This window comes from Mobula birostris, chromosome 11 (assembly GCF_030028105.1).
Source record: "Mobula birostris isolate sMobBir1 chromosome 11, sMobBir1.hap1, whole genome shotgun sequence".
NCBI lineage: Eukaryota > Metazoa > Chordata > Chondrichthyes > Myliobatiformes > Myliobatidae > Mobula > Mobula birostris.
In genome coordinates, this window is record NC_092380.1 from 100,144,729 (window position 1) to 100,164,690 (window position 19,962).

The 19,962-nt window shown below is 41.8% G+C and overlaps 1 protein-coding gene across 1 annotated transcript in view; it reads left to right on the plus strand.

The window, feature by feature from the left end:
- LOC140205563 (L-lactate dehydrogenase B chain-like) overlaps positions 1 to 13,353 on the plus strand; it is a 31,390-nt gene extending 18,037 nt beyond the window's left edge. Inside the window, exons 5-9 of the mRNA XM_072273184.1 lie at positions 1,077 to 1,250; positions 1,784 to 1,957; positions 4,311 to 4,416; positions 5,612 to 5,735; positions 11,751 to 13,353. Of these exons, the coding sequence (XP_072129285.1) occupies positions 1,077 to 1,250; positions 1,784 to 1,957; positions 4,311 to 4,416; positions 5,612 to 5,735; positions 11,751 to 11,915 (743 nt within the window). The 3' untranslated portion in view covers positions 11,916 to 13,353. The remainder of the gene's footprint in view (positions 1 to 1,076; positions 1,251 to 1,783; positions 1,958 to 4,310; positions 4,417 to 5,611; positions 5,736 to 11,750) is intronic.
- The last annotated feature ends 6,609 nt before the right edge of the window (positions 13,354 to 19,962 follow it).

Genomic DNA, 19,962 nt, shown 5'->3' on the forward strand with positions numbered 1-19,962 from the left:
GCTCTGGATTTCCAGCATCTACAGAATCTCTTGCGTTTTTGTAAGCATCAGTCCGTTCTTTCTCTTGAGTTCAGCAGTTCTCAGGCCATTGGGATAATATTACCAAATTTGACTTGTATAACAGAGTTTGCATTTCAATGCAGGTTTAATTAGTGGTGGCCAATACCGTGCAGATCTGTAGTGCTGAGGAATGATATTGTACTGATAGTATTGGCGTAAAGACTTTGCATAGTGCAAGTTTGGCTGCATTCCATAAACTTAAAATACCTGCCTTTCATCAGGGATCAATTCTATTTGCCGTATACATTTACATGTATCAGGAATTAGCTTGGTGTGTTGGTGCAGTGTGCAACAAAAACATTCAATAATTATAAAGTACAGGTGTCCTTCGCTTTCCGAACGTTCTCTTTACAACATTTCGCTTTTACAAAAGACCTACATAGTTACCTGCTTTCGTTGACCAAAAGAGGATTTTCGCTTTTACGAAAAAAGACGCTCACTTTAAACTTGTGTTTACCCTGAGAAAGACTACCATGACCATGAAGCCTTGCGCGGGCAGGTGTGTGTGCATGCGTGACATACGTGTACATGCGAATGCGTGACGTGCACATGCGTGTACGTCCCGGTTTTTTTCAACGAATCGATTTTGGCTCAAGCTTCCCGATTCTGTTAAGTGAAACTACATTGTACATACATTATTTCTACTTTATATAGGCTGTGTATTTATCATACCATTCCTTCTTTTACTATATGCTAGTGTTATTTTAGGTTTTATGTGCTATTTGGTATGATTTGGTAGGTTATTCTTCTGGGTCTGGGAACATTCAAAAATTTTTCCCATATAAATTAATGGTAATTGCTTATTCGCTTTACACCATTTCGGCTGACGAACGGTTTCATAGGAACGCTGTACATTTGGATAGCGGGGGAAAGTAATATGTGAAATATAAACTTAGAGATAAAAATATGTGAATGGAATAAAAAGTGCATAAATATCAGTGTAATTTACAGTGTAAGCAGCATTATAATAAGTGGTTTAACTGACTTTCTTTTTCAAATGATCGTTCATTCTGTAGATTATAAAGCAACGCAAGACTCTAAGATATGCATCATCTGTGTTGGTGAGGTGGCAAAAGATGGAAAACCAGATAAGTGTCTGCTGGAGAAGAATATTGCTATTTTCAAGGAAATTATCCCTCAAGTGGCTAAGCATAGTCCAAATGCAATTTTGCTTATTGTTACTCAGCCAGGTAAAGTTGATTGATTAAGTATTTCAATGAATGCCATCAGCTCCATCTGTGCAGTCAGGGGGAAAACGTAAAACTACTTCCAGGCAGTGGTGGAATTGAACCCAGGTTGCTAGTGCTGCTACGCTACCTAGTAGTTCCTATTTGAATACAATAACCATTGACTGATTTTGATCAAAAGGCCAAGTGGTTAGACTTGTATGATAAAACAATATAAGTGATAGAGTTCACCACTTCCAGGACCATTGGATAAATGTCCAATTTTGACAAAAAAGTAAACTGCTATTTAAACTTTTAAAATAATTTTTACTCATTTTTGTATTTAATTGTGGGCATCTTCTAAAGACCTCTGAAGATTGCAAGGAGAGTAAACCTGTCTCTAATTAAAATAATTTTACATTTTAACTGGAGAACACTTATAATAATAGGACAATCAACCATACAAAAAAAATTGTTTTCACCTGGTCAAGTTTAATTTTAATTGTGTTGCATGATTATAGTTCGATTACTTTCTCCTGGATTGGTTTACTTTGTAGTGGATCTATTAACCTACGTTGCCTGGAAACTCAGTGGATTTCCAAAGAGCCGTATCATTGGTACCGGTACTAACTTGGACACTGCAAGGCTTCGTTATTTACTTGGTGAAAAATTGAAAATTAATCCAGTGAATGTTCATGCCTACATTATTGGTGAACAAGGACATAGAAGTGGTGAGTGGATATCTGTCAATTTCATCAACATTGATGAAATATAGTTGAAGATATTTTATGCTGGGCTATGAAATGCGCAATTTCTCAACAGAAATATCACTTTGCATTCCAAGTTGAATCGTCTAAAGTGACATGATCAGAGTAACAAATGGAAAACTTCTAATCAAATTGTTCATGTCATTGATGCCTCATGTAACGTGGTAGATTTTTGTGAACAAGGTATAGCTGGATGAGTCTCCAGCTTAAAAGAAATAGAGCAATGGATGAAGAATATCTCCCCACTTTCATTGCACCTACTGAGAGAAACAGAAATTCCAATCATTTGCTTACCTATATCATTCTTTCAGCATAAATGCCAATGTTGTAACTATTACGAGGGGTGATTGTTAAATTTGTGGCCTAAGGTAGAAGGAGATGAGTTATTAACTTCAAACTTTCTGCATAATCACTCAAAGAGTTGAACTGCATGTGCATGTAACGAGAGTTGTATAACTGATCTTCTTCTACCTTAGGCCACGAACTTATCAATCACCCCTGCTGTGGACCACTTTCTGGAGGTCCAAGATGCCGACTTCTACAAAGAAGGGATCCGTATGCTCCACGACCGCTGGACTAAGTGTGTAAATGTAGGAGGGGACTACGTTGAGAAATAAATGTGCTAGGTTTTCTAAAATTGACTCCTTTTACCTTGGGCCACGAACTTATCAATCTCCCCTCGTATAACTGTTCGACTAGAGGCATACCTGGCTCTGGAGAGCAAGTCTTCAATGTGTGGGTTCAGTTATTGTTTGCTCCCATAGACTGGAGAGTACTCAGTACGTTAAAAGCTTTCTCAACATCAAATGTATTTATTTTATTTAGAGTTCCTTCCAGCCTAATGATCTTGCAACACCCATTTACAATCACATGACCAACTAACCTACTAACTGGTACGTCTTTGGACGGTGGGAGGAAACCAGAGCACCTGGAAGAAACCCACGTGGCCAAAGGGGAAAACTTACAAACTCCTTACAAACGGTGGTGGATTTGAACCTGGGTTGCTGCTAGTATTGTGCCACCACATGTGTGTGAAGACTAGTGAACATGATGATTATGCCATGGATTTTCTATGTGGCATGCTGGCCGAATGGGATCGTGACTACTTCAGCCTTGTCTTTGGCACTTCCATGCCTGCCCTTCAGTTCACAGGCTCCCTGTCCTCCATCATTCACCACTGGGCATGGTAGGGTTATAAAAGGTGGATCTGATTTCTTGGTTGTAAGATCACTCGGCTCAGTCTGTTGCACATCAGGCATTTGCCTTTCTGCACACATGTAAATCTGTGTTAGTATGAGACGGGCAGGAAACTGAGACTGGAAGGAGAAGGGCACCCTTAGGGGTAGAAGACCTTGAATGGGTTTGGAGGGAAACGTGTTGAGGTAAATAGATGTGGCAGAATATTTGTCAGTGTACATTTGTGTTTGTGACTGAAGTGAATGCCCATGGAATTCGTCACCATAGAGGGCTGTGGAGATCAAGTCATTAGATTTATTTTAAGGTAGAGATTGATAGGTTCTTGGCTGGGTATGTGGGGGGGGTGAAGATTGAGAGTTTATGAGGAGAAGATGGGAAATGAGGAGGGCAAACAGGACTTGAAAGGCAGAGCATGATCATTCTGCTCCTATACCTCAAGCATCCTGTGCAGCAGAGCCTGGCCTTCACCCATCTTAATCTCTTTGCCATCGGACCTTTGTGTGGTAGGTGAACTGCAATGGCCCCTCAACTACACCTGTCCCCACATTCCCAGTCACACCTGAAGATTCTAGACCCAGGAACGTTGAATCGCTGGCCTTGCATTTCTCTCGTCTTACCGCTGTAGTAGGTAACAGTATCATCTTCACACGTGTCTGTCAGCGGTGACCCTTGGTATTCTTGCTAATGAAGGATTTGGTGACAGAAACTCATTTACTGAACAGTTTTCTGTAAATATCCATCAATATATTGTAACAGTGCTCTTACAACATGAAAACAATGCAATCTGTTTTTCTTACATTACTGATTGTTTACCCCTCCCACTTAATTATTTTGCAAGAACAGCTTTTTCCAGCAGATAATAATGGAAAACTATGGCAACGGTTTCAGTTTCAATGATAATGACAGAGTAAATGCAGGGAAGTGCTTAAATGGAAAAATTACTTTTCTTGATCATTTATTTCTTGACATTATGTGACGATAAATATATTTTTGATTGTCTGAGAAGCTGTTGATATCCCCTGTAATTAGTTTTGCCTTTATTTATTTAAATTACTGCACTTATTGCTTAATGGTGCACAAAATGTGTGTCTGCTACCTAATGCTGTTTTTTTTTCTGTAGTTGCTGTTTGGAGTAACACAAATGTGGCTGGTATTAATCTAAGCAGTTTGGTTGGAGGAGATTCAAAGCAAGATGTAAATGAAATTCATAAAATGGTCATTGAAAGGTAAGTGTTAGTGGGTTCTTGCTAAAGCCTACTCATAACAACAGATTATAGCAGGAATATCCCTGGTGTAGAGCTCTGTGTTACAATAGGGAAGGGAACAACAAATGTTTTTTTTGTTTTTAACTTTGTTGTAAAATGGTCTTGTACTCCTTCTGCTCCACCATTTCATCAGAGTTGATCCATTTCCCCGTCAGCCCCAATCTCCTGCCTTTTCCCCATATCCCTTCATACCCCGACTAATCTAGAACCTATCGACCTCTGCCTTAAATATACCCAATGACTTGGCCTCCATAGCCACCTGTGGCAAAGAATTCCACAGATTCACCACTCTCTGGTTAAAGAAATTTCTCCTCATCTCCATTCTAAAAGGATGTAAGGGTGCAATCTCAGTGATTCTTCACACGACCTTAGATCACCTAGAAAATACAAACACCTATGTCAGAGTGCTGATCATTGTCTATTCCAACTGAAATAGGTCCTACCAAATCTATCATCTTGCAGCTGTAGCAGAAGTTCTAGACCAGAATGCCATAGCAGTATTTCTGGACCCAAGATTCTTCAAGGATTTTGGGAGAACATTAAGCTCTATCTTAAACATTATTTGGAGTTTTGTATTTGGTGCTGGATGACCATGTAAAACTGATATGGGAACACTGCCTTCAGATTACATAACTTCACATTCACACAGGATTATAATTGCCTATAAAATGTAGTGTGGTAATTTCATCATGGGATTCAGATAGAATGAAGAGACAGAAAAGCATAAGTGATTTATGGATGAAGTAAACTGAGAATTTCGATTTATTAACTGTGAAAATTCCCCGTTTTACATTGTACCACTATAATTAGTAAATCCTAAATTGTCACAGCAGAAAAGGGGATTCAACTCATTTGAATCAAATCCATGCTGGCATCAGGGACTGAAATCTGGCTATCCCATTCTCCTGTTCTTTCTCATTGACCTACAAATCATTATACAATTACCTTTTTTGAAAGCCATGATGGATGAATTCCACTACCTTTTCATTTAGTGAGTTTCAGCTCCCACCACCACACTGTGTATAAATGTTTTGGCTTTACATTTCTGGAAAGCACAAAAAGGCATCTGACAGTTGATAGTAGAATGATGTGATTTAAAACTTCAAAGGAGCAGTTGGGATTTAAGTGTGTTTTTTATTTCCTTTCCTTACCATAGTGCCAATGAAGTTATAAAGCTAAAAGGATGCATTTCCTGGGCGATTGGTTTAAGTGTGGTGAATATTGTTAATTCAATTTGTGGAAACCTCAAGAACATCCAACTGGTGTCCACTAATGCAAAGGTAAGTTTTAACCACCTGTCATTCATGTGAAGACCATGTATTATTGTGTCAATATTGGTGAAACTCACACAAGGAATAGCAGTTCTGTGGGTGCCAATTCCTCTGTTTAAAAAATGGTATAGAAAAATCATGGATTATCCAAATTTACTGTTGGAGAGAAAAATTTCAGGTATCTGCAAAAGATCATCTGGATGAAGTATTTACTTAAAGGCATCTACTCACTAAACATTTTAAATGTGATTATAGTACAGATCCAGGTTCAGCTCGATATATTATTCTTGAGCTTGACAGGCAACGGTCATCATATCAATGGTGCTTCTTCCAGGGCAGAACCCACACTGTGTCTCAGGCAGGATCTTTGCTGATTAGGTGGTTGAGAATGGTGTGGACTAGGATCTTTCCAGCCATCGGCAGCAGCGAGATGTCCCGGTAGTTACTGCAGTCAGCTTTGCTGCCTTTGTTCTTGAAAAGAGGTATGATCGAAATGTCTGTGAATTCATTGGAATGTCATCTTCTTCCTGAATGCTCGTTAGAATGTCATGGAAGGCCCTTAGTGCAACTGGACCCATTGACTTGAAGATCTTGGCAGGGATTCAGTCCTTCCCAGAGTCTTCTCCAGAATTTAAATGAAGAATGGCTTCTTTGAACTCAACCATTGGAGGGCGGAGATCGAGGCTGTCGGCAGTGGGTTTCTGGAGGATCTGCTCAGGTGCAGCCTGGTCTACAGTAGAAGGCCTGTTGAACAAGTTGCTCAAGTGCTCATTCAACCTGTCATTAATGTTTTTCTATCTGAGTAAGATTGTGTTACCTGCTGACAGAGGGGATGTGGGCGTGACTTGTGTAGTCCATAGACTAATGGGACCAAAGAGCATCTTAAAGATTTTGGTGTCAGCGTAGCACTGATTTCTGCCTTTCTCTCCCACCATTCAGTTCACGTTCCGCGTAGTGCGGTCTGTGCTTGACCTGTGAGGATGTTTGAAGTGATCCAGTTTCAGGATTAGGTGGTTGAGAATGATGCGGGCTCTGCTGCCTTTGTTCTTGAAAAGAGATACGATCGAAACGTCACTGAATTCATTGGTATTGTTCAAAATGGGGCCAGTGAACTACACAACTAGCGACAACTTCCTGCAGACCATTCATGAAACTACCTTTACTTCTTTCAAGTATGATTCTGCTATTCAGCCGTGCGTGATTGGAACCTGTGATTTACATTTTGACCTTGTGTTTTTGAGCCAATAGAGTGATCTGGTGCTTTGCTGTCCCTGAGGGAGCTTGGTGAGGTTGGGAGCAGAGTGTGTGGCCTTGAATGCCTGGATGCAGACACTCCATTTACAGGCATGCATGACTTACTCATTGCTTCTCTCCAGTTGAGGTGTTGTGCAAGGTTGAAGTCAACGAAGAGCAGAGCGGGGATGGGTTGGTGTTCCACCTTATCTACCTGCGTTTGATCGGTCTTCCTCTACTTCTCGCTAGCTGCTGTCAGAGGAAAGTGCAGGAGTGTTGGGATGCACATTGCAAGGATTGATCAGCGAGGCTTGTGATTGTGGACTCGTTCTGGAGGACTTTGAGGTTCATGGTGTGTGTGTGTGTTTCTGGATTCTGGTTACTCTTTTTTGCTGCTTTTGAGTGGTTTGATCGGGATGATCGATGTGGACTGGGGCGTTTCAGTGGAGACTGGCTCTGTGGCTTGCATTTGGCTATCAATGCAGAAATGAACTAAACGGAATATTCCTGAAGCCCTAGTTCAATGTTGATACTCTATGCGTTGTTCACTTTTTGCTGTTTGCACAATTTGTTCTTTTTATTTCATGCGTTGGGTGTTTGTTTTTCTTTGAACGGGTTCCATAGTATTTGTTTGTCTCATGGCTGCCTGCAGGATGACAAATCTCAGATTTAAATTCTGTATACATACTTTGTTAATAAATGTACTTTGAATCTTTAGGATGGAAGAAGTATCATTCAGCCAGGTGAGAAACGCCTTCTACTTCTCCTTAAGTAACGTGATGATGTTGTCATCATTTTTCATCAAACCAATCCTGATGTTTTATTTTTTTGGTCCAAGGGCTAATTTTGCTGATTTCATCACTAACATCTTGTATTGATCCCACTTCTGTGCTGCGCTACCTTTCAGGGGCCTATAGGACACCAATGCATCTTTGAAACTGTTTGCAAATTGCTCTTGGTGCCGCAACTTGTTGGTATTAAGAGCTTATCGGATTAATTTTGGTTTCTTTTGGTGGCAGGTGGGCGATGAGCATTGAGAGGATTAATCTAACCAGGTGACAATCAGTCCAGCACTCCGCTGCTTGCCTCGCTGTAGTGATCTTAAAATCACGAGTGTCCCACATTGATCAAGTGCCATTGCTTGGATCTGGGGTGTATCCATGTTATTTTGTGTTTGTCAGCCTGTCTAAAGAAAGTGTTAAGTGATAGCCATACTGTTCTGGTATAGAAACTGAACAGCAGTAAGCCATTGGTTTGAGTTTACCAACACTGTGATGTCCTGGTACCCCATTCCAGTTTAATTGGGGTATTTGCCTACCCTGGCATTGAAGTCACTCATCAGGATGAGCTCGTCACTTGGATGTGTTTCTTTCACGATTTGACCAAAATTGGCTTAGAAGTTTTCTTCGATTCCATCACTGCATGTCATAGTAGATGCATAATTGATCTTATTGAAAACTGTTGAATGATGTGGAGAGGATGTTTCCTAAAGCGGGGGAGTTTAAGACCAGAAGGCACAGCCTCAACGTACAAGGACATCCATTTAGAATGGAGATGAGGAATTTCTCTTGCCAGAGAGTGATGAATCTGTGGAATTCTTGGCCACAAGCAGTATATTTAAGGCAGAGGTTGATAGGTTCTTGATTAGCCAGGGCATGAAGGGATACAGGGAGAATGCGGGAGATTGGGGGCTGAGGGGCAAATGGATCGGCTATGATGAAATGGCAGAGAAGACTTGATGGGCCAAATGGCCTAATTCTACTCCTGCATCTTATGATCTTTTAGCACTGAAAACTGTGATGTGACGAGAGCGATTGAGCAGAAAGCAAAGTGTGATTAATCGTTTATTGACACAGGTTGGCAGTGTTGGTACTTGAGGAAGGAGTGAAGTCTTGATAGCTAATCCTACTCCATGATCTTCACTTACTGGTTTGCCTTTCCAGAAGAGGGTGTAACTGTCCTCAGACTCAGAAATAGAATTTTGGTCTGAAAGCCTGGCCTCATTCAACAAAGCAGTTTCGATGTTGAAAGGTGCCATGAGAGCTGTTCTTCACTCAGGTATCACTATTATCATTGTCCAGCAGAGTTCAGATGTTCCAAACTCCAAAAATCATTTATATTTTCATGAATTTTCGACCCCTGTAGGAGTAAAACTGCCAGCCACGACATGCTGACCAGTTGTTTTGGGACACCTTTTCTAGTCGCCTCCCTTGTTGGAGGGTGACCAGTACTGATCCTATTTAGGGCTAAATAGGATCAGTACTAAATAGGGCTGCTGAATAACCTGGGATGTGTCGTTCTCCTGTGCTGTCCTGGAATCAGAGCCAAATGGCTTGAGTTCGCAGGCGACCTTTGTGCAGGCTTGGAACTACATTACCTCCACCTGTTGCTTCACCCATTGCTGCAGGACCTAGTAAGCTTGAGTAATGATGTGCCACACAAAGGAGCACATACCGGAAAACTTTTAAAGTGGAGAACCTGTCGCAGTGGGGAAGTTCCACTCTCTCAACATCAGAAGTCCTATTCCAGTGGTACGAGTGATATTCACAACTGGAGACCTCCTTGGTTGCAGTGGATGGCCGTGACGTCTTCTGTGCCTTGCTATGCCCTTCGCTGTCCGCAGAGCGCTGCTGGACTGCCTTCCTGGCTATCCGCTGTCACTGATGATCTCATCTGCTTTGTCCACTGTAACCAACTTTGCATGCTGGGATAGGCATATCCCTGTCTCACCGGGGTTTGAAGCCAGCCACCCTCTTAGTTTAGCCCATCTGTCAAAACGGTGTACCAGGGTGTAGCCACTGTCGCATGCAAACAGCTACTTGGAGCCACAGGTGAGAGTTGAGTATCAGGTGAGGACTGAAGGTGGAAGAACTGTCCTGGAGGGAATACAACAAGCCCCTGCACCAGAGCTGCTACCCCTCCTTGGACACCCCATACAACCATGTGATTAATGTAATTATAGAAACCAGAAATGACTATTTAATTTCTTGCAGTGACTCACTTGTAACCTGACAAAATATGCATTCCTTTACACTGATTAGAGTCACAACTATCAATTACAAGAAAAAAAATGAATATACTTGCCCTAGAAAGTGGCAAGACAAGTTAAGTCTGTTTAGAAATCATTTAGGAACCATGGCTTTATTATTTGAGTTATTTAATCCAAGGAAGTTATGGTGAACCTTACAGAACAGTTAAACCAGCCAGTGTTCATTGTACCATAGAAAATAAGAAGAGGAGTGGGCCATTTGGCTCTTTGAGCCTGCTCTACCATTGAATGTGATTGAGGCTAATTATATCTCCATACTTTCTCCATTACCCCTTTATGTCTTTCACATCATTTTCCTTCGCGAGTACAGCGGGCAAATCGACCTCCGTAAACCTCTGATTGTGATTTTTGTCAATTCACACCCTTCTGTGTGAAGGCTCTTCTTGCTCTGTTTATCTGTGACTATAACCTTGCCCCATCCCCCAGCTTGTATTAAATCCTTTACCAGGGACAATGATTCCTCCCCCTTCCCTTTCAGTCTGTCTAGCCCTGTTAGAATTTGTGATAATGAGTCTGGCTGAGACACTTGGCACCCTATGGTAGATTTCCTATATGGAGGTAAAGTTAAAGAGAAAAAAATATTCTCAACCAAATATTGTAAGGAAAGAGTTAAAATTCGCCAGAAGTCATTTTGGATTCCTCCTTGGTGTTTGCACAAATGTGCAACCCAAGACAGTTGTAGTAAGATAAAATAGTATTAGCTTAGACTGTGGGAACCACAGCCTTCACATATGACAAATACTTAATATTAATAATTGTAATTAAATGAAAAATGTAAATCTTGTGCAGTTCTGCTGTATTGGTGGGATCTAATATCACAGAGACCTTTAACTTTCTAATACAATGGTGTAAAAGAACTCTTCCTATCTTTACTGCTGGGAACATTTTAGAAAGACATAATCATAGTAGTCCCACCAAGTCCTATAAATGTTGCTTCAGTGAGTTTTAGAATACAGGGCTACACCAAATTTGAGGAAGGACATTCTTGCTATTGAGGGAGTGCAGTGTAGGTTCACAAGGTTAATTCCTGGGATGGCGGGACTGTCATATGTCGAAAGATTGGAGCGACTAGGCTTGTATACTCTGGAATTTAGAAGGCTGAGAGGGGATCTTATCGAATCATATAAGGTTATTAAGGGATTGGACACGCTGAAGGCAAGAAGCATGTTCCTGCTGATGGGTGAGTCCAGAACCAGAGGCCACAGTGTAAGAATAAGGGGTAGGCCATTTAGAATGGAGTTGAAAAACTTTTTCACCCAGAGAGTGGTGGATATATGGAATGCTCTGCCCCAGAAGGCTGTGGAGGCCAAGTGTCTGGATGCTTTCAAGAAAGAGATGGATGAAGAAGGGCCGAGACCCTTCATCAGGATCGGAAAGGAAGGGGAAAGAAACCAGAATAAGAAGTGGAGGGGAGGGAAGCTAGGTGCTAAGTGAAGCCAGGTAGGTAGGTAGGTGGGGTTGAGGAGGAAATGAAGTGAGAGGGAGGTGATAGGTGGAAGAAGTAAAGGGCTGACGCAGAATGAATATGATAGGAGAGGAGAGTGGATTTACCTATTAGGTAAATTTTCAGTGAGAGTTCTTGTTCAGCTCCAGAGAAATGAGGGAAAATCTCAGAATGATTATATATTAAGATACCTCTTTTACTGATTTCCTTTTATTGAGTAATTGCGCACATCTAGACTTGTATCTTCATACCAAATAAAGTCTTCTGCACTGTTATATTTGTTCCACTCATACTTCAGGATGAACACAAGATCAAAGCTGACGTGTTTCTGAGTCTTCCCTGCCTTCTGGGTGCCACGGGAGTGTGTGGAATCATCCAACAAAAGCTGGAGGAGGATGAGGCAAAAAAACTGAGATGTAATGTGGAACATCTCTTGAAGACCCAGCAAGAAATTGTACTTTGAACAAAATGACAAATGCTGGTTCTCTTTGCACCATTAGATTATTTTTGGAACATTCATGATACATGAATATTAGTCAAGTGGTTTGCTGATTCAGAATTGTATGAAAATTAAACGTTGCTTGCTAAAGTTAAATGAAACCAATAACAGATAAAATGAAAATCAATATTACAGGTATGGTAACGTATTGTGAATTCCCTCACTCAAAGATACCATCCATGTCATGATTGTGACAAGGGTTAATAGCGAAGGACAACACTGGAGCAATGATAAGATTTCCCTCCTTCCTCTCTGGAGAAGCACATTTCCCAACTGAGGAGAACAACAGCTGCACGAACAATAAATTAATTAGAAATGGTCAGTGTCAGAAAAGGTTAGGAGATATATTATGAAAGCAAAGGTGATGCACTTTGGCAAGTCAAATGGTGTTAAGACATATACTCTACTGCCCTCACAGTGCATACGTAGAAAGCTATGCAGTAAGCGAATCACCAGAGAAGAAAGCTTCCTACAGGGTTTTGAATGAGATCTTACTTGTGAAAGATATTGTTTCATGGCCAAATAAAGAGAGGATGAAGATGGATGCCTTTTCATCCTGTGCTTCGAGTCATATCCAAGTTACCAAGGGCATCAAAGGTTATGGTGAGAAGGCGGGGGAGTGGGACCAAATGGGAGAATGGATCAGCTCATGATAAAATGGCAGAGCAGACTCGATGGGCTGAATGGCCGACTTCTGCTCCTTTGTCTTATGGTCTTATGGTCTACCTGCACATGAAATGATATATAAAAAAAAAACAGCTTATGTCCATACAAAATCAACTCTGCCTCTAGAGGCCAGAGCACTCCCCACTTGGCATCCATAGGATGTCAGACTTAACCTCTGAAACGAAAAGTCAAATGATCATTTCATGAAATCTTTGGTAAAAGAAGGATGGTGTCAGAGATTGGTCTTAAAGTCTTACTACACCGTCTTTAAACATTATCACTTTGAAAATACCAACCTTGATGTCGTTCCTGGTGGGGATCAACAAGAAATGCTGGACCAGTTAACCATGAGGAAAGGGTGAGCTGATTAGCTTGTAGCCCTGTTTGGCACGATCAGTCAGAACATAGTTCCTTAAGATGTTGGAAAGGATTTGTAGCTCAGGTTGAGGATGTTGTTGAGTGGCTTGCAGAGCTGGCTTGTTAGCTTGTTTTGTTTCACTACCTAGCTAGGCAACGTCATCAGTGCAACTTTGAATGAAATGTTGGTGATCTACATTGTTTGTCTTTTATGTGTCCTGTGATTAGTCAGTTTGTGTGTGTGTGGGCGGTATATGTGCCAATTGGTTACCAATTATGTAATCCGCTATTGATTCATTAAAATCAAATCAGGTGATAATTAATGTCCAGGCTGTGCTAGTCAACCATTATGTAGGATTAACATTGTCCTCATTTATTGACGTTTGTAATCAGGTGTGAATAGGGTCTTGGCTGTGGACACACATACACACACACACACACACACACACACACACACACACACTCACTCTGTCTCTCTCACTCTCACACTCACTCTCTCTCACTCACACTCACTCTCTCACTCACACTCACTCTCTCTCACTCACACTCACTCTCTCTCACACTCACTCACTCTTAACACAGTCGATATCAAGCCATATTACATAATGGGTCTTTTGACATCAGTGACCTGGAAAACAAGGTTGTTGGTAATGAGGCCCCACCCAAGGCCCTGACTGTACTGCATAGGAGGGAGGTCCTGTGTGAGATTTTGTAGACCTTTGGCCAGGGCTTCAGATGGGAAATGTTGCATCACGTCAACATGGTTGGATGCGATTGTATGCAGTCTGAGATTAGACTGCACCAACATGTCTTGCACTGTTTTCAGCATGCTGATTGCTTCTACTGCACTAGAAAATTATTTAAGATCATTATTGGTAGTCCTTCGGATTCAGAGAAGACACAAGTTGAGTTTGGATTGGGATGAATCGCACAACAGAAACCTGTGTGTGATGGAGTTTTAAGTGGAACAGCCGTTGCACAGGAGCAATCCCACTCTCTCGGCAGAAGAGACCTTGATCCAGTGGCACGGATGACCGTTACAGCTGGAGACCTCTCCTGCTGCGGTCGATGACTAGGAAGTCTAAGTGTCTTGTGCTCTTAGTGCTCCACAACGCTTGCTGGGCCTGCCTTCTTGACCATTGGACCATTTTTAAAAAATTAATTTTTTTAATGATTTCTACAATACAACAGAAAAAAAACCTAACAGCAAAAAAGAGATTTATACAGTGCAAAACAAACATGTAATATACAATTCATAACAGTAAAGAAAAAGCACCCAAAATAAAATCATATATAGTTAGTATCCTCCCCACCCTCCCACTACGCAACTCCAAGCCAACCATTTCGATGTTAAAAAAAAAGTTAAACAGAGCTTTTGTCACCACAGAACTGTAAATATTTTAAAAAAGTATAATGCCTACTACCTAAACTGTAATATATTTCACATGAAAAAAACTGTAAAACTTAACCAGAAAAAAAAGCTGAAAGTAAGGGAATAAAATACAAAAAAAGGAGAATAAATCTTTAATCTAAAAGGGAATTATGAAAATACTCAAGAAAAGGACCCCACACCTTACGGAACTTTATGTCTAAATTAAGAATTGAATAATGAATCTTTTCAAGATCTAAGCTGGACATAATGTCTCTAAGCCATTGAGCATGAGTGGGTGGGGCAACATCTCTCCACCTAAGAAGAACTAAACGTCTAGCCAAAAGAGGGGCAAAAGATAATGTTCGACGTTTAGTCAGACTCAAACGTCACCCAAGGTGCCAGAAAGAGCAATCAAAGGGTTAGGTTCTAAGTGGCAATTAAGAATATGGGATAAAGTTAAAAAGACTTCTCTCCAAAATTTCTCCAAACTAGGACAAGCCCAATACATATGGATAAGAGAAGCCTAAGTGTCTTGTCGTGCTCTTAGCACTCCACGACGCCTGCTGGGCCTGCCTTCTTGACCGTTCTTGACTGTTTGATTATTAATTGATCTCCTCCGCTCAATCTGTCAAGGCCAGACTTTGCACGCTGGGATAGACAGATCCCCTACCTCACTGAGGGTCGAAGACCTGTCGGCTGTCCTCACCTGGTTTGGCCCATCTGCCGAGACAGTTTACCAGGGGTGTGGCCGCTGCACATGTTACAGCTACTTGGAGCCACAGGTGAGAGCTGAGCGCCAGGTGGGGACCAAAGGTGGAAGAACTGCCCTGAAAAGGGCACGGCAGGCCCCCCCACCAGAGGTGCTACCCCACCCTAGACACCCCATACACCCCATTTAAGATCATTATCAACATAGAAATGTCTCTATGTACCTCTGTGCTTCAATCCTGAATTCCTTCTCTCCCTTGATTTCTGCCCGTTTAATGCCATGGATTGCACACTTGATGAGGGACAGTTACCAAATGCATGAACTCTTGTGCAGTACTCCAGACTCTCATTGTCTAGTTGGTGGCGATGAAACCACAAAAATTTGGGGTAGTCTCCATGATTCTCTCTCACGAGGAAGCTGTGGAACATTTGTTCGATGTCTGCCATCACTGCGATGGACTCAGTTCTGAAGTGCATGAGGACACGAGCAGACCAGTTCTGAGGTCTGGATCCTGCAAGAGCACATTGTTCAGTGATATGCCTTTGAACTAAGCACCTGAATTAAAGATGTTGCATAGTTGTGCAGGTTTCTGGGGGTGGTAAATTCCAAAGATGGGCAAATACTAGTTTTCTTAGTCGGGATCTGGTGGAGGTGCTAACTCAGCATGATTGTTCCTGAAGGCACTCTCCATGTAATGATCCTCATTTCTGGTTTCCTTCTCAATGTATGACTAAGGGACACGAGTCGGCAAAGAGTCTGCTCTCTGTTGTTTGGTAGTAGTTGTTGTGGGGAGTGGAAAGGAAGGGGTGCTACCCAACTGTTTGACTTGTCTTTGCTAAGTTCTTTGTTCATGATTCAAAGGAAGACCTCATCTTCGATGAAAGGTGCCAGCTTATAATCATCTACTTATTGACTGAAGACCAATTTGCCTTAATCTGGTTGAGCAGAGGTAAGTATGCCAGGGCACTTGGTTTGCTTGCGTACAATCTTCTCTTTGATACTCTCACAGGGTCCGAAATGTCTTGGGTGACATTAGTCTTAAATGTGTGACAGTGAGCTGATAAGCACCATCAAGGTTTACTGTACCCACTATAACCCAACCCAGGACCAGTTGTTGGGCATAAGGTGATTGTGCTGATCATTGTGCTGCTCATGTACCTTATGTGGACGAAATAGTGCCTCTTGCCAAGCAACTGGAGAATCTCCGCAGAAGAGACAAGTGGGGGAGTCTTGTCAGCTATGGCCTTAAGATGTGAATGAACATGTGCAGCTTCAGGAGTTGACATTTCATCCCTGTTGTTAGGAAGGTGGTCGCACTCGGTGAGGGTTGATAAGTGTAAGGAGGGTCCCCCTCCCTTTAACTCCATTTCAAATGAGAGTACTGGCTCTTCTTACAACTTCTGATGTTGCAGAACATGTCTTTAAAACATATGGGGAAACAGAACTTTGACTACTGAATATGTAAAAGAATGTTGATTTTACCAAGGACACATTGCTCATATCATCTAATATCACCTATGCCATTATTTTTTTTTGTTCAGGGTGATCTTTTGGGTAGATATTGGCTAGACACATTTTAGAGCAGCATTTGCCTTGGAAGATTTTCCCTCATACTGGTAAATTCAGGCCACTCTGCTGTCCTTCAGAAGTACAACATCACCTTCTTCAATGTTAGAGCATGACTCTTCGCCATTTATGGCAAGCTTGCACTGACTGCAGAAATTCTTGTTTCCATCGCTTCCAGAATTGATCAGCTAAATTCTGTACTTGACGCCTTTGCAGTTTATAGAGGTCCTTTTCTGTACAGTTTCCAGCTGGAGGTGGTGCACTGTGTTTCAGTGTGAGAAGTATAGCAGGAATAAGAATCAAAGGTAAATCTGCATCTGCTGAGACCTGAACGAATGGGCTCAAATTGATAATTGCCGTTACTTCTTCCATGAGTACATGGAACTTCATGACTCAAGCTGGAAAATTCTGTGAACGTCCGAAAAGGGGCCAAGATTCTCCTTCATGTGCTCCCATGTGTCGCCCTTGTGTGAGATGTGTGGTGGATTAAAGTTCTAAGTGCAGCCTTGGCTGTTGATATACCTCTGCACCTTAGAGTCCTTCACTGCATTTCACACAGCTGCTGGCTCATTGGGAACCACATGGTCTACACAATACACTGTGTTGACACTTCCTCCATGCACTGATACCTGATCACACCGTAGTTCTTCTACGTACCGTTTGCTTCTTGATGGCTGCCTGGAACTGGGACCAGTTCCATTAGTCTTTGGAGTTTTTCCGCCATACCCTGGATTTGCCCTGCAGTTTTGCCTAGAAATTGGGCGTTGGCCAGAGAAACTGCGTTTAGCTTGTATCATACACCAGGGTGCTCTCTTCAGTTACCTGATGAGGTAACCATAGCCTTTGGCCAAGAGCAGATGTCATCAGGTGGTGCCCAACCCTCATAGTGTTTCAAACCTTAACCACCAGACTCTCCAGTTGGTAGGTCAGTGGAGGTGACCAAGTCACTGCCCATCTGCTCCTAATTTCCAGCTCCACTCCTCTCACCTGTTCCATATCCAGCAGGAGGCTCTTTCTGCCTCCTCCCCCCATCCTGTGAGCTGCTTGGTTCTTGATCTTTTCATCAGGGGCGTATCTGTGGAAAATAGCGCCTATGGCAAGCACTGAAATTGTACCCCGGTCCAAACATCTGACACCTATCTTTTAGATAACTTTACCATAACATCAGCTCAAAAATACAAGTCAAGCTTGTTAATCTTTTAGTTAACAAATTATGGCACTACATGAAAATGATAACTGCACCTTCCTTGCTTTCACTGATGCAAATTGGTCTATAATGTGATCAAAATACAAGTCAAGCTTGTTAATCTTTTGATTAACAAATTATGGCACTACATGAAAATGATAACTGCACCTTCCTTGCTTTCACTGATGCAAATTGGCCTATAATGTGATCAAAATACAAGTCAAGCTTGTTAATCTTTTGATTAACAAATTATGGCACTACATGAAAATGATAACTGCACCTTCCTTGCTTTCACTGATGCAAATTGGTCTATAATGTGATCAAAGTCAGTTTTTTCAGTTTCTTCTCTTTCTACACTCAGCAGAGCAAAATCACAGAGTCTGCCTTGACCCATGGAGACTCTCAAATACGAAAGTATTAGTTTTAACTTGCTGAATGATCTCTCACAGCTAACGATGGAAACTGCGATGGTTAGCATTATCTGAATAGCAATGTGAAGACTGGGGAAGACGCTCTCATCTCCGTACTGAACAATAAATTCAAGAAACTCTTCAGGTCTTGATATTTTCATGTTGACCCACCTTGATAGCAGCATTCTGCAATCCAGAATTTCTTCATTTAGCTGCTGTCCATCAAAATCAGAGCTGTACAATTTGCCCAAATTTTCGCACTTCTTTAGGTCGTTACTGTCGGCACCGTAACACAGTCCCTCAACATTGAGAAGGAACCCAAACTTGGCACCCGTGTCATGCAAACGAGTGAATTTCTCTGTGAAGACAGTCGAGTGTTCCCTTCATGACTCTTTTCATTTCAGCGTTTCTCGAGTTTTCATCAGCCATTCGTTTCCTTCATCGCTGACGTCTTTCAACTTCAATATTCTATTCTTGACAGAGACCGACTCCTTTTTCGAGTGACTCACTGACCAACACTTCTCTTTCATCATAAAAATGATCTCGGAGGGCTTTCAAATCCAGCGCGGCATTGTGGAAGTTCATGCTAGGATCCTGCAGCCTCTTTTGAATATGGTCAATGCGAATGAGTATTTTCTTCCAAAATCCTAGCAAAGCAACTCAACGTGCGGTTATTCAGCTGCCTTGCATCACTTCTTTTTTCTCTGGTTTCGTTTTCATTTTCTAACATGTCCTGAAGAACTTGAAGTATCTCCTCAAGGTACTTGTTGACGGGCTTCACTGCTTCTGTCCTTGCACTCCACCTGGTTTCAGACTCTGACTTAACAACCACAGGCACGGCGTTTTTGAGTTTTTCCCAGTGCCGTGTTGAACAAGAGAAAAACATGTAGGGAGCTTCGATGGTTCCAAAACACGTGACCATCATTGTATCCTGCTTGGCTGCATGTACACCCACCAAGTTGAGTGAGTGATTGTCGCAATTTACAAACACTGCCAGGTTGTTTTTCTCACTTATTCTTTGATGAACACCACTTCTGTGTCCAGCCATCACAGCAGCGTTGTCATAGCTCTGTGACTGACAATCTTGTAGCTCCATTTCATCCTTCTCTAGCTGTTTCAAGATGTCTTCAACCAAGCTCTCAGCTTCCTTCTGGCTTATCTGGACAAAACCAAGGAAGGACTCTCTAACATGGACTGTTTTCCTCTCAAAATCGACTTCCACATACCTCACTACTTTTGACATCTGCTCACGGTGTGTCTGATCAGGAGTCGAGTTGCACATGAAACCATAGTACTTGGCTTTACGAATGCTTCTCAGTAAACTGTGGCGAACAGTGGATGCCATCATGTGGATGAATTTGTTCTGGACACCTGGTGAAAGATAAGACGTGGATCCAGGATGACTTTCCAAATGAGTGAGGTGTTCTTTTATGACAGGGTCAAAGATGGCCAGTAGTTTCAGTAAGCCAAGGAAATTTCCCACATTGGAGTCATCGTCTAGCTGAAGTGACTCCCTGTGTCATCGCAAAGCCAGGTTCTGAGTTGCAAGGAATTTTATGCAGTGAATGATTCTCGTCAAGATATCACGCCACTTCTGCTTTTCCTTCTCAATCTGTGACTGGAATACTGCATCAATAACTCCTCTGTTTCGAGGTAAATTTCTTTCCATTTCTTTTCACTGTGTGAAACATTCCGGATGATTCTTGGCATTTTCATGAACACTAATCCTTTCAGGTGCTTTCCGC